The 15,591-nt window shown below is 48.5% G+C and overlaps 1 protein-coding gene across 1 annotated transcript in view; it reads right to left on the bottom strand.

Annotated features, from left to right (window-relative positions):
* Positions 1–3,202: 3,202 nt before the first annotated feature.
* SFXN5 (sideroflexin 5) overlaps positions 3,203–15,591 on the bottom strand; it is a 93,192-nt gene continuing 80,803 nt past the window's right edge. Inside the window, exon 15 of the mRNA XM_009572723.1 lies at positions 3,203–3,316. Coding sequence (XP_009571018.1) covers positions 3,239–3,316 — 78 coding nt within the window. The 3' untranslated portion in view covers positions 3,203–3,238. The remainder of the gene's footprint in view (positions 3,317–15,591) is intronic.

The raw sequence follows: 15,591 nt of genomic DNA, 5'->3' as shown, positions 1-15,591 counted from the left end.
CTGCGCTGCAAATTCCTCGCTCCATCTGCGGGCCCGGCAGGTAGCCGGAGCTCACAGCCACCGAAATCTTTGATCGGTGATCACCATGCAAAACCAAATCACCGTCTCCCTCCTTGCTCCACCTCTCCGAAACCTCGCGGCAAAGGGCAGTCTCCATCGCTTCTTGCCCCTCCCCCAAAAAAAAAGCCTGGGATGAACAAGCTTTGCAGCAGAATGGTTCAGGCAGCGACAAAACCCACTGGGGAAGGGGAAATGATCCACCCAGACAGACGCCGGAGCCAGGAGGCTTCTCCCTGTCAACACAAGAGGCTGCTTCTGTCTCAGCCTTGCATTTCCATTCAGGAGGAGGAAGGCAGCAAGTTGTGCCTCTGTGCAACACGATGCGGCTTGGCTCCCAACTTCTGTGGGCTCAGCGGAGCTGTAAACTGAAGTTTTAGGCTCAGAGTAGCTTTTTCCCCTCGCGTGGATGTGTGTGCAAGGGGGTACCTGCGTCCCCAGCATCCGACCACGGTCCTCACCTCCTCCCACACCCTGCAGCAATGGAAAGGGCCCTTTTTCAGGCGCACAGCTCGTCCCAGGGCTCTCCGAAGCCTTGCCGCTGCGGTTCCCGTCGGCTGCCTGCTGTTGGGGAACTGCCAGCATCCCTGCCCCCCTCTTCCACTGCTGCGGGGAGTTACTCGCCCCCAAGGCAAAATACGGGGCCTGATTCTGCGCTGTGCTGCCCGTAGGACAGATGCCCATGAAAATGCCCTCAGGACAGATCCCCCCTGCCTGCAGCCTCTCCAAATCCCACCCGGAGTGGATGGGGTGGCCTCGCTTCCTCCGGAGCATACATTCATCTCATCTAGTGCATTAGAGGAATTCTACTGCGTTAAATTCAGCTGTCCTTTACCCTGGTGTAAATCCAGAATAGCTCATGAGTGTAACTGGACCCACTCTGTGTTTCCACCAGTGTCAGGGACCAGGAGCTGGCCCATCAAGAGCAGCTATGGAGAGCCCGGAGCCGGCCTCTCCTCCCCTGCATGCTGGCATGTAAATCCATAAAATTGATTTGTTTCGTGCAATTATTTCTGATTTACACCAGCGCGGGGACAGAATCAGTCTTCCTGAGCCGGCCTGACCGTTGCGTGACTCCAGTTCCTACTGGTGTGACTCCAGCGGGGAGCGAGAGCAGCCAACGGCGGAGGAGCCCATGGCGGAGCTCAGGCCTCCCGATTTCAAGCATTGCAATAAATCCTTCGAATACATTCTGCGTCAGTGGCGATTTGGTTTCCCCTATTCCCCCCACCCTCCCCAAAACCCCCAACAAACTGGCATTTGAAGGATGACAGCCTGTGCGTTCGGCTGTGTCCATCACCACGGCTCCATCCTCAGAGGCAGATCTTGCTGTCGGCATGGTCTTCTACTGGTGACCATGTTCAAAATCTGCATTAACTCCTCTGGTCCTCAGGAGTCACTCGGGGTCTACATTGGACACAAGATATCAGAAAGCCAAATTATGGCCCCAAAACCATGTGAGGGCAGGATTCGGTGCAGTGCTGGGGGGACTTGCCCCACCTCACTTTAAGCACCCCAAAGTGGAGTAGTTGAAGAGACAGAGAGACAGCCAGCCATCTCCAGAGGGCAGTTCACCCCTCTGAGGTTGCAGACTCACGAAGCCATCAGCTTGGCACGGCTGCCAGGCAAAGCTGTCTTGTCCATCGTTTTCTGCTTTGGGTGTCCTCTGCACTGGCACAAGGCTTTGGACAGTGTTGGTTTTGCTGTCTGAAAGCATTGGCAAAAATACAGAAGAGAAGAAGAAGAAGAAGAAGAAGGAAGAGAAGGAGGAGGAGGAGAAGAAGAAGAAAGAGGAGGAGGAGGAGAAGAAGAAGAAGAAGAAGAAGAAGAGGAAGAAGAAGAAGAAGAGGAAGAAGAAGAAGAAGAAGAAAGAGGAGGAGGAGAAGAAGAAGAAGAAGGAAAAGAAGGAGGAGGAGGAGAAGAAGAAGAAAGAGGAGGAGGAGGAGAAGAAGAAGAAGAAGAAGAAGAGGAAGAAGAAGAAGAAGAGGAAGAAGAAGAAGAAGAAGAAAGAGGAGGAGGAGAAGAAGAAGAAGAAGAGAGGAGAAAGAGAAGGGAAGGGAAGGGAATGGAAGAGGAAGAGGAAGAGAAGAGAAGAGAAGAGAAGAGAAGAGAAGAGAAGAGAAGAGAAGAGAAGAGAAGAGAGAGAAGAGAAAAGAAGAGAAAGAAGGAAGAGGAGAAGAGTTCCAGTTGGAAGGGACCTACAATGATCATCTAGTCCAACTGTCTGACCACTTCAGGGCTGACCAAATGTTAAAGCATATTATGTCCTCAGACAACTAGCTTAGCAAAGTGTAGCTTAGCCAATTAGTTTAGATTAACAACCATACTTTTCGAGGGTCTACATTAGGTGGGACAAACCCCATCCTTCGTGTCTGTGCAAAGGAAAAGAGCAGATCGATCGTATTTTTGCTATAAGATCCCTTCCGATTCAAGGTGTGGGCACGTTGGCTTTCCAGTATCTTGGACCCTGGGCAAAAGCCCTTGCAGATACGCCCAGCGGTAGTCTCCTGTGACACAAAGTCTTGCAAGTGCAATGAATGGCAGGATGCCACCAGGACCACCTGCAGAAGAAGGAGGGAGGGGTGGAGGGCACCCAGGCTATGACCTTCGCTGTGCCAACGGAGCGTTGCACGTCGAACCATGGAAGGCTGCTTTCGCGCATGATCACTGGGGCAGGATCGGCATGAAATCAATACAGGACACTTATCAAACACCCTACCAAGCGCTTCACATTCATGCACCTGTTGATCTCTACGGAATTATTTTTGTGCAGCGTTAGTGTGGAGATTTAATTCGCATTGAAAACAAAATTTGCTCGGTGAAGCCTACTTTCATGTAGTTAGGTATAACCACGTAAACACGCCGTTAAACATCCCTCCATGCAGTGCTATTAAGTTCTGAGATTATTCTTTAGCTAGTTCTCTAAAGTGTTTGAATGTACTTTTTTTGTTGCTGCTCCTGTTGCTAATTTAAAACTTTTAATATTAATCTTTCTGACTGGTGTGAGGCGTCAGTTCTCTGCAAGTGTTAATTTACTCCCAGTTCGCCGGGAGCGGTAATACGTTACTATCGCTGAGCTCTATTATTTGTTTTCTCTTGTTGTTTTCTTTTTCCCAGTCGGGATCTCAAGTTTCCCCCTTTCCCTCCCCAAATCTTCTGGGCTGAGATTGTCCACTTCCACTTACAATCCTTTATTGTAGACTACAGTCTTACTGGTGGTGGCCATTGCGATTTCTGGCTCCAGCCGAGATGTCTCAATCTGAAATCAAAGAGGAGGCAAGATCAGAATCGGTATCGCGTTGTTGTGCTGCAGCAGGAGCTCGATAGATCAATAAATTAATGTGGAGAAGTAGAATATGTAAATAATACAACGTCAATCATGCCTTTTCCGTGTCATTTTAATGTGCTTTACTCTGCCCAAGTCTCAAAACAACCCTGTTTGGATTGACTTATATTACATGAAATGATGCACGCTCGCTACCTTGCAATATTCAATGAATTGTAGAGCGTCTCTGAGAATCAGACGGATCCCACTCATCATTTTCCTGGAGAGGTCCCTTCCTTTTCCCGCAGCCAAGGTCCCCGCGCATGCTGCTAGAAGGAATCGAGTCCCCGAAGCTGCGCTTTGCACCCGTAGGGACCCGGCAAAGCCAAGGGCTGCCTGGTGACACGAGGGGACAGCACACCCTCATTTCTCTCCTGGACCAGGGCTCTGTATCCTCCAACGAGGATGGATCACAGCTAAAATCTTATCTACCCCTTTCTCTGTCTCTATAAAATCTCCAGCCCTTTCCTAATTTTTTCCTTTTGCCGGCTTCGCACAAAGCTTTCCCTTGCTCTGAAATCACTCCGAACCTTTGCATCCCTGGGAGGGATGCATGGTGCTCCCGGTTCCCGCGGCAAGCGAAGATCCCGCTCCCAACCGGGACAGGGCACCTTGCAAGATTAGACTTTTAGAAATCCTATACATTGAATTGACGCTGTTGCTGACACAATGCTAGGAACCCACGTTAAAATCGAAATGCTTTTGAAAATGTTTAACCTAGTTAGACAAATTAGCAAAAATTTGTGCAAAACAATTTAGGTATTTAAAATATTCAATGTTTTTAAAAACTGGAAAAACTGTTCTTAGCTTTCAGCTGCAAAAACCCAACAAAATATAACATCAAAGCAATCTTAACATGAGGTGCAACATAACCCTTCAGCAAAGCTGTTAAACAGCTACTGAAGCATCATGGGAAATAGCACTTCATTTATTCAAATGCACATATGTCAGGTTTTTGCACCATATGTCATTCCAAGCTATTTACAGTAATAATTAAATCTTAATCAACGTTTAACCTCTGTAAAATGTTTGAAGGGATCTAATCACCCTTCAGACTGCACTAATGAAGGAGAAATATATAAACATAAAAAGAAAATGATGCATAGATAGCACACCAGAAAGAACAGTAATTGCAAAATTGTATTTCTTTTAAATATAATCAGCAAATTATGTAAAGTAAGCCAACGAGTATTTTAAGTGAAGACATCTTGGGTGTCAGAGGTGTGATCAGCTAATTTTGTACTGCTATCCATAACAGATGTAGCATATTTTCTTTTAGTGCCATTATTAGCAACTTCACCATTTCTTTCTGTGCTGAAACACAAAGTGAAGCATTGTGCCGGGGAGAGTGCCCGGCAAAGGTGCAGGAGAGGCGATTCTCACGTACACCGGCACTGACGGGATCCATTTTGAGGGAGGATTAACTCTGATCTGCCTGGCTCTGACACAGCTTTTCTTCCTATTGTTTTCTTATTTTTCTTCCAGAGACGGAAAGAAAAGCTCTGAGGTATCGGGGCTGGGTGGTTTCACCCACTGGTATGAAAATATCAAGGTGGGAAGTGCTTTAAAATGACCTGGAATTGGGTGGTCTGACCCTGACTGTCCATGCTGGCGTCGGTAGGGCTTGGGGACGTGGGGCAGCTCGGACAGAGCAAAACCCAGCCTGCTCCTGGGACGTCTCCGCAGAAAGCTAACGGAGAGCCACCAACAGTCCCTTCCTTTCCAGCGGGGGATGGAGAGGTGGGAGCTCCAAGAAAAGCCACGTCTGCCTTGGCGGACCCCAGATTAATGGTCTGAAAGCAAGACCTATGGGGAAACGTGGAGGACTTGGATGTGCTGCGTCTAGAAGAGAAAAGTTCAAGGGAGGCAGAGTGGTATTTGCGTGTGCAAGAGGCTACGGCACAGAAGAAAGGAGTAATGTTTTGTTCACGCTCTCTTGGGACACAACTCAAAAAGCATTGAGTAAGATCCAAGCTGAACAGCAGGAAGAGTATCCTAGTGGGAAGGAGCAAAGTATTGCAACCAAATGCTTGGGGAAGGTGTGGTGTCTCTGTGGTGGGAAGTTTTTAGCACAAATTAGATGAAACCCATCAAGAATGGTTTAAGCAGAATTGAGCTTGTCTTGGTGGAAAGAGACAGATGAGATAACTGCTTGTAGGTCCTTTCGGCTTCCTTCCCATGGGTCTAGGAGGGAAACAGCCTCCTTTCCCTGCGTGGCTGAGCTCTTCATTCATGGCAAGGCTGTACACAAGGCTGTTAGATGGGACAGCTTTAGGAGGGACAGGATTGAGGTGTGATAGTTCAGAGACAGATTATGGTGTCTGAGCAGAAGGACAAGTGAATGAACACCTAACGCAAGACGGGCACGTGGTCAGGGACTCCTCTGCAGATCTTGAAAGAAGATACAATCGGTCACAGGCATTGGTTTGGAGCTGCGTATTACTGAGCTCAATTAAGACCCTTTCTGAAGCCTGGGAAGATGTGAAATAAATTTGCTGGGGGGGTGACTGGTTGAACTGGAGCAATCTCTGCAGATCCCCTTCTGGGTGACTTTAATAAAGCAGATATTAAAAACTGCTCTAAAGCCTCAGCTACAGGAGCTCCAAGAGATGCATCTGCACCAAGGAGGCAAGTACAGGAGGGACATACTCCACAACAGCACTGGCAAAGCCGTTCAGAAATGCATTAGGAGTAACTTACTCCTCTCACTGGGAAATCAAACACAGAAGAATGGGGAGAAGCATTCGAGTGGTAGGCTACAGGTATTAAGACAACGTTAAGACACAACCTTATTGTGTACCAGTTCAGTCTTTTAATCCCTCAGGGTTTTTTGCTGGAAAGTGTAATTTCACCTATTTTGGTGTAGACTGTTACTCTAGCTGTTCAGCATCCTGGACCTGCATGGCCAACCTTCCACTGGACATGGCATTGTGAAATGGATCTGGAGACCACAGTTTCTTGTCAAGTTTCTTGTGACTCAGCTGCAAAGAAGACCCCCAGCAGGATCCTTCTTGGTCATGGGCATGCTGGGAACCCCTTCAACAGGGAAGGCCTGCCATGGAGGGTGCACTGAGCAACAGGTTGAACCCTGTTGGGACTACACTTGATGGGACCTGCCCCACCCCACACAGGGCGACTTTGTCCTTTCAAACTGAGTGCCCACCATGGGACTGGGTTTGAATTGTGTCCATCCTCTTCCTCCCGATGAGGTAGATCTACCTGTCCTGCGAAGGACAGGGCGAAGGATGGATCCCCTTCCTGGTTCTGGGATGACAGCACTGAGGTGCCTACCAGAAAAGGGCCTTCAACAACGAATCCAGGAGAACAGAAGTCCAGGAGGGACGCAAGCTCACAACAGCACTGAGGGAATCGCGGTGTAAAAGCACCACTCCCAGAGAGTGCTACAGGGGGCTGGTTTGGGGAAAAAAACCCAGGCTTTCAGACTGATGGCTGCATGAGCATCAGTGCAGCATTGACCGCTTGGTATCCTGACATACCACCATGGGAGACACTATAACGAGGCAGCGGGAGAAGGGGAATTGCTTCACCCCGCCGTGAGGCTATTGGAAGCTTTGCCATAGATGCAGGGAGATCCTCGCTGGGGACACGGCCAGGGTGCATCTCCAAACTCATCCAGAAATGTGGCCGGTGCTAGCCACAGCCCGCCGCAATACCTGGGAGCCGGCGCAGCCTGAGGATGGCCCTCTTCCCTCTAGCAGATAGCCAAGTGCATGAAGAAAAAAGGGAAAAAACCAAGAAATGGTGTCCCCTGACCTTATTCAAGCAACTGTTTGTAAACCAGCATCACCCAGGTAATGCAGGCAGGATGACAGCGCTGGCTTTTTAGCGGTGCTCCTGACCCGGTGAAATCTATCCCTCCCGGGGAACAAAGCCACCGTAAAGGGAATCGCCTCTCGCGGTGCCCACCGCGCGCCAGCTCTCTTCCCCCCGTCTCTGCCTTGCAGTGGAAGCCTCTCTCCTCTCATCAGCACAGACAAGGCTAATTGGGGTGATAAAGAACTGGCTCCGAGTGCTGGCGTGGGCTGGAGGAACAAATGGTGCGGTGGTCACAGCTGGTGCTGCGGAGACGGAGAGGGAGAGGGTGTGAGGCAGGCTCCCGGCGCCCAAAGTTTCGTCAGCCCATGTTGGATGCGGGGCGGCGAGGTGGGGGGTTGTGTGTGTTTTGCATTCGCTGCTGACACGGGTGTAGCGTACATGCGCGTCCGGTGAAGCAGAAGCAGGCAGAAAGCAGATGCTTTTTGTTTGGGGTTGATACTCATTTCTATCCCAGCTCGGCAAAAGGTGTAGAAAGGAATGTGCTCCTAAGAGTGCAGGGAGAGAGATAGGTCTAGGCTCGCTGCCAGGGATCCTGTAATGATATGGAAGGCAGCTAGGGGAGACAGGAGCAGATGGATTTGGCATACAGCTCATCACTCAGCCAAAAAAAGGGAGGGGGGGGGAAGAAGAAGGAAGAAAGCAGCCAATTTTGGTAGGGGGAGGGTCATGCGGACTGACGGATGCTGCACCGGGAGGTGGGGGAAGGGAGGATCAGGCTGGTCACTGCGTCTTCTGCTGCTGCCTCGGCAGTGCCAGCGAGGTGGCTCGGTGGTGGCACCGGTTCGGAGCCCCGGAGGGCTCTCCTGGCCCTTCCAGCAGCCCTCTGCCATCTCCTCCTGGCCCATCAGACATCAGGGCAACAGCAGAGGGCAATGCCAAGCTAAGCGAGCCCCAGTGAAGCTCAGTGAGGTGTAGCAAGGTTAATAAATGGCACCACGAAGCACTGTGAAGGACCAGCAGCTGCTGCTTCCACGGTGGTGGGCTCTGGGCACAGCTAGACGGAGAGGTGGGGCACATCCAGCACCGCTAACAGATTCTGCTCTGTCCTCGGCGTTTGCAGACACGATGAAAAAAGATCATGTTTTTCCTCAGACAGATGAGCTACTGCTCATCAGCCACGCCGTGGTCACCAGGCACCTCTGCTTGTAGCTTGGTGCAACCATGGTGTGAAAGCGCCTCTGTACAGGTCTACCGAGGCTTCCTTTCACCTTCAACCTGTGGTCACCTAATGCAACTCATTAAATTTGGTTTAACATGCTCACTTGGGGTCAAAACCCAACTTGACTGGGTTTTTGATGGTCTTGTTCCCACGGTAAGACTGCCTAAATGTTCTTTTTTCAGATATTTCAGGTCTTCTTTTCTTCTTTTAATTGAGAGTAGCTGAAAGAATGCTGATGGGGCCAAAATCATAAATCTGAACCCATGCTTAATTTTATAAGGCTTTCCAAAATTGGAAAATGTATACTGAATGATTTAAAGACAGCAAGATTTTTTCCTCCTCTGTTCAGATAAACTCTTTCCAAAGCCTTACCCAGACATCAAAAAATTAAAGTGCTTTCCTTGGTTCCACTTGCTAAGGAATGAGATGAGGAAATTGGTGTTTGCTAAGGAGAGTTTCTTGGAAATGCTGTGGACCTACAGCTAACTGAAAGTGACCTGACAAGTGAGAGAATTCATGAAATGCCCCATCTCACCCAAAAATCTTCTGGTTAAATCACAGAAGATGTTTTTCAAAAGATATCCAGCCTCTGCTTAAGGAGTCCAAGCAACAGTGGAGCTACCAGACCTCTCAGGATGCCGCTTCAAAGAGCATCAGCCAGCCACACGGTTTGCATTTTTCTAAATTCAGACTTCCAGCTTTGCATTTATCTATTTGCTGCACTAAGGAGCTCTGCCCTGCCAAAAATTTTATTCCCATGAACGTATTCAAAGATTATTAAATCACCGTCATTAAAATTTACAGATAAAACTCCTGCTGCTTCTCTGCAAGGCAAATTATTGTTTGAAATACTGGTGTTAAAGCTTTTTTCTGACCACTTCCCAGTTTTTCTACATACTTAAAAATTAACTATGTACCCCAAAACTGGACACACTGGTTGAGAGATGGTCTCATGACTAATGTACATGGTAACAAATAACTTCATAAATAATTGATACTCAGTGTGCTGGCCAAATCACAAACCTGGGGAAAATGATTTTGATATAAACCTGAATTTTGTTAGGTTTTCCTTCAAATTAATAATAAAAATTGAACTTAAGAGTTGACTGGTACAGTTCTCTTTATTTTTTGTTTCTCTCAAGACTTTTAGACCCCCCTCTTTTAAAGAAACGTTCAGTTTTCATAAGAAAAAACATCATATCTAGTCAAAATGTTTTTCTCAAAAACACGGAAACAAGTTATTCGACTCCGTTTCCATCCTTGACGCTGGCTAAGGTGTTAACAAAACATAACCAGAGCCAGGGAAGCCACCACTGCCCCACCTGGGATGCAAGAGCCCCGTGGCTCGGTGGGAGCCCACTCACGGGTTTGACACCATCCACCTTCCCAAAAAAGTGCTGACTTTGGGGTCGGTGCGGGGAGGGAGGGCTGGACCCCCCGAAACGCCAAGGATCAAAGAGCTGCGCAGCTGCTGGTGCAGAGGCACCGAGCGCTTCCCCGGTGAGGGGTTAGAGCCTCCTTTCTCTCCATCCCTGTTTTGATCATCTCCTTTTGTCTGACACGCCAAGGTATGCAACTGCACCCGGCGACTGACATTCCCTAAGAGCCTTCGCGAGGCTACCCGGCCGCCACGCTGCAAGGAGAGGGCATTTGTGCTTTTCCAGCCAGGGTTGCACCGAGAAAGCAGCCTGACCGGTTGGGCAGAGCCTGTGCACGCCGCCAGCAGAGCACCACGAAGGCTGTGCACCCGCACAGCACGTCCACACAACCTGCGACATGCGACAGTGTGGTGCAGGGCAGAGAAGAGACCACCAGAAGATGTTCTGGGAAGGTAGTGGCTTTGGAAGGAGAAGACACTGAGGGCTGGGAGCTGCTGCACAAGCAAATAGATTAAACCTCTCTGGAGCTCTGGACCCACCTATTTAGGACAAAAGATTAAAGTTTGTCACATAGTCCTGCATCAAGACAACCACTACCATTAGTGCCTGGCTTATATTTTTAACGAAGTCATGGCACAGCCTCACCCAAGTGATCAGAACCTACAACTATGGATACAACCAAACCCCTGATGCACCACGCCGGGAGAACAGACACACTTGTGGAGTAAGAAGTTCCTCTCTTACATGCTTGGAAGTAAAGCAAAGCCAGTAGCAGATGAGGACAGGTCAGGAATAAGCAGATAATAACAAGCTCAGGAGTGCATTTGATTTATACTACCCTTTCACTGCCACATAAGCGGATTCAAGTGTAATTCAGCAGATATGTAAAGTAAGGAACTATCAGGCAGTCCGGGTAATTTGCAAAGTTTCTTGTTTGACTGCAAATCTGGAAGTCCTGCCATGTGTCTAGCAGGTGAGTAACCTGTTAAATCCCTGCAATGTAGTAGTTTCGTGGGGGATTTCACATAAACGGCTGTGAATTCAGAGCCCTGTTTCCAAACAGTAAGTTTTTAGGGATATATCATTTCTCTGCAGACAGGCTTACACTGAAGTGCAGGAGAGAAATACATTGCCTCTGACAGGACCTGTGGCCAGCACATTTACACCAGAGATGTATCTCAGTGCTGCTGTCTAACCTCCGGTTGGACACACCTAGAACTGGCATTAAAAAGGACCATTGCTTGAAATTAATTTTATCTCCATTTTCTCTCCCCTCCTTGAAACAATAAAAAGGAGGAAAGTTGGAATATTTGGCTGTTCTGGTTCTTGAGGCTTATCCATTTCAGAAGGTTTTTCTGTTTTTTGCCATGGATGCTTTGACCACCAGCATCTACCTTCAGCTGTCTGTAGGACAGGGCAGAAAACAGAGGTTCTTCTCAGACCAGGCTGCAAAGGGTCTGAATGTGGCACCACGCATGACACTATGACATCCGTTAGATATAAAGTATGTCAGTGATGGTGTTAGTGCCACAAGCTATTCACACTCTATCACATCTGCTGACACCTCTGCACCGTCCCCTGAAAACGTCACGGCTTTTAGCAAAGCACGAAATGCAAAGCGTCAGCAGCACCTTGGGTGCCATCAGGTTTCTGTATCGAGGTGAGTAGGAATATTCCTCATGCTCAACAGATGTTTGGATAGAGATGTGCAATTGCTTTTGAGACAGCTACAAGGCTTAAGATGTTACTGCCCTCACTTTAAATGCGAACAATTGACTCTGCCCTGAAGCAGACCAGAAGAGTTTGCAGGATTTATGGGTCAGTTATGGGACAGCAACTTCCACCACTTCATTGTGGACGTGGCAGTGCTGGGTTAACGGTTGGACTTGATGATCTTAAAGGTCTTTTCCAACTTCAATGATTCTATGATTCTATGATCAAGGGTGGGAGTTTTTAACTTCAGCTTCAGGAGTTGCAAATTATAGAATCAAAGAATCATAGAATGGTTTGGGTTGGAAGGGACCCTTAAAGGTCATCTAGTCCAACCCCCCTGCCATGGGCAGGGACATCTTCAACTAGATCAGGTTGCTCAGAGCCCCATCCAACCTGACCTGGAATGTTCCCAGGGATGGGGCATCTACCACCTCTCTGGGCAACCTGGGCCAGGGTTTCACCACCCTCAGTGTAAAAAATTTCTTCCTTATATCTAGTCTAAAATCTACCCTCTTTTAGTTTAACACCATTCCCCCTTGTCCTGTCGCAACAGGCCCTGCTAAAAAGTTTGTCCCCGTCTTGTAAGCCCCCTTCAAGTACTGAAAGGCTGCAATAAGGTCTCCCCGGAGCCTTCTCTTCTCCAGGCTGAACAACCCCAACTCTCTCAGCCTTTCCTCACAGCAGAGGTGTTCCATCTCCCTGATCATTTTGGTGGCCTCCTCTGGACCCGCTCCAACAGGTCCATGTCTGTCCTGTGCTGAGGACCCCAGAGCTGGAGGCAGCACTGCAGGGGGGGTCTCACCAGAGCAGAGCAGAGGGGCAGAATCACAAATTAGCCTATCACAACTTCCCTAAAGAAAAAAAATATGCATATCAAAAAAAACCCCACCATTTTAATCAGCTGGGAAGAAGGAAAACATGGCATTTTAGGCCACTGCCTAGCCAGGCTGGAGGAGAGCACAACTGCCACGTGGCAACGAGCTCCCCTCGCCCAGCGGCACGTTTGTTTCCGGTGCTCTAGCAATGACTGATGACAACAGTGTCAGCAGGTGGGATAATAATATATGACAGCAGGCACCTAAGGCTGCAAGGTAGCTTCAACTGCTCGGCGTGTCCCTGCCTGTCCCGTAGCAGAGCAGTTCAACAGCGGCGTTTCACTCCTGTGCTCCGGCCCCCATGTTCGTTCACTGCCCCAAACCAGTCCACCAGTAAGATACCAGCTCTAATCTTCCAGTTCCCCATGGGAACCCTTCTGGTGTCTCAAGATGACATCAATGATGAACAGACATGGCGAGATGAACGAAAGCCACTCCTAGGAGCTGGGTTTGGTGAGCACTGGGCTCACACGACTCTCAGACCCACTCAAGTCTTACAGCTTTATAAACAGATTGAAAGGTCAACCCCCCACGTGACACCGTCTCCAAGTCATTCCAAAATTGTGGGTTTGAGTCTTCTGGGAAAGAAGAGGGTTGCCCACAGCACCAGAAACCTCAAGTATTTTAAAAAAAAACCCCAAAACTAATAAAGGCTTTGAAACCATAAGGTTTCAAATAGCAAGATCAAAAAAAAGTTTTTTCTGCCTGTCTTCCAGAGAAAAGAGACTTTTCCAGTTCTCTCTAGCAATCCAGGAAGGCGAAGGGCTTTCCTTCCTTTCACGCAGTCACTGCTATCCAGGAGGTGCCAGCCTGTGTCCCCGGTGAGCGTGGCACCTTGTTCTGCAATGCTTCGCAAGGGACCAAGGGGTAAGGCACAAGTAACACAAACTCACTGCCCATACAAAGAAATGTAGAAGCTCAGGCACGAGACTGAACAAAGAATCAAAGTGAAGTTGTGATGGAGAGAAGCTAAGACCATGGCATGATGCGTCTTCCATGAAGAACCGCACAAAAGGCCTTTGCAGGAGCTAAGATGCCTTTTCTCCTTTACTCTGGACGAGAAGGTCTGCTCATGTGTAGGAGGTAAGTGCTCATGAGGTAAAAATTAAATTAATTTCTACAGGACCTCTGGAGAGGTGGATGTCTTAGGCGGGTACCACAGCAGATACACAGGTGTTCTGATCTCAGGTCACCCAGCCTCATGGGCTAAGGACTCTTCTTCAGGAGAGGACTTTCTCCCAAAACTGTTTGTGCACAGCATTCAGTCCGTAGCATGTAGGGCAAAAGAAACTTCTTCCAGGCCTCAAGGAAGAAGCCTCACATTACATGATGTAGACTTTGTTGGGGAACATTCAAGCCAACTGATGGGTGGAAAAGTCATCAACCCACCTAAAATATGATCTTAAAAACCCCCAAAATTGCAGACTTTAGGGTCACTGCTCCTTGCTGGAATGAAAGGCATTCACAAAAAGAGTTAGCGTCATCTCTCCTCTTTTGGAAGAAAAAAAATCCTGCTTTTGAATATGGACATTATGAATGTAGCAAGTTTCCCTTTTGGTGAAAATGAGCTATTAGGTCTATTCTGGTAAGAATCCCTCCAGCAGTTCTATCGAGGAAGAGAGCATTTGTTGCTATTTGGTGAGAACATCAAACCCTGCAATTCTTCTGCTATTAAGAAGGAAGAGCATGAGTATTGCAAGATTTAGGGATATCCTTGTCGCTTTAAAGAAGCTAAGCAAGATCCTCAGGATCCCAACCTCCATCACATTTCCTTCTCTTGAAGGACCGACAGCCTCACTAGAAACAGGCTGCTAGATCTAAATGATTTAAAAAGCAATTACAGATAATTATATGTACCTGTGCTTGGGAAATGTGATTAATAAGGCATTCTCTGCAGTAAGGAAGCATGCTTACAGCAGGCAAGTCTGGACAACTGGCCGCCTTCCTTTGCTCATAACGTCTCACTTGGAGTAGTCTGAGCTACGGTTGCTTCAGATGAGCTAAAACAACTGTCTCTGAGCATGCAGAAAAGGACATACCCAACACTACGCAGAAAGAGAGGGGTAAGCCAGGCAACAGCCGGGGAAGAGCTGGGGACAAACCCGGTTGCACCAAATAAAGAGACCGATGACGACCAAGACAGGGGACTGAGTTTTCAGGGCGGGCTGGCAGAAAGAGAGGAAAGGTCTTGGCTTTCAGGCCAAGAAGAAACCAGCAAAACCAAAGACCCACAGGGGGACTGCACAGGGCAGGAGGAGACAGGGACGGCCATCTTCACAGGCCCCCCGGCGAGCAGGGCAGGAATCCCTGGGGGAAGTGCTGCGGGAGGAGCTGCTCTGTTTACAGTAGGTGCTGCTGAAAGGTGTCCTGAAGAAAGACAGCAATTAACAGGCCTGGAAAAAAATGGCTTCTTTCCACAAAGTGCCTTTTAAGTATGTTTTTCGAGCCACTTTAAGGGTTAATGTTTAGCTGTTTATCCGGAGTTGTCGGATGTCAGCTCTTTCTTTTGACTCCTAATGGCTTATAGCCATCAGGAGGTGAAGACTCCTCAAAAGAGATGGTGTCAGGAATGTTTTTTTATGCCCACTAGCACCCACACACCTGCAGGAGCCTGTGCTTGCAGGATAGATAGTTTACATACTTGAACCTGTATCCCAGGGACAGAGATATAAACATGAAACCAGATCCCGTCTGACACCGCTGCTGAAGCCCCTGGGCAGTACAAAAGGGTCCCTTCTCCCACACCCACCTCGAATGACCACAAATAACAGTTCGGTTCAAGCCCTCGCTTCCCAGCGAGAACAAGCTCTGCTGGTCCAGGATACGATTTTAGGGCCAGATCCTGTAAAGTTTTCAGCACCTTTGACTCCCGCGAATGCTGGTCGTGAAACAAAGGACCACTCTCACGAGCAGACTTCAAAAACCAGCTCGGTCACAAATCAAAGCCTCTCGGACAGGGAACGTGAGAACAAAGACACAGGCTCCAAATCAATCAGAGCGCTGCTCACTCGTGACCTTACCCAGAGGAGAGATGTCATTGAGCCTAATAATTACACTGCGAGGTGCAAACAGGCTGAGCAGTTGTAAACCTAACCACCCCAACGTTTCCTAGGGGCTTGCAAAGAGTGATGGTGGAGCTGATGGCCCTGAAGACCAGATCCTTCCTATTCCTCTTGGAAAGAAGGACATTTGCTCCCAGAAGTGACTGAGACCTCCCAACCCCAGCCCACTGGGGAAATGCTTTGA

The sequence above is a fragment of the Fulmarus glacialis genome, unplaced genomic scaffold (genome assembly GCF_000690835.1).
Source record: "Fulmarus glacialis isolate BGI_N327 unplaced genomic scaffold, ASM69083v1 scaffold430, whole genome shotgun sequence".
Lineage (NCBI taxonomy): Eukaryota > Metazoa > Chordata > Aves > Procellariiformes > Procellariidae > Fulmarus > Fulmarus glacialis.
Note: the sequence above shows the minus strand (reverse complement) of the source record. Positions and strands in the feature narration are given on the sequence as shown.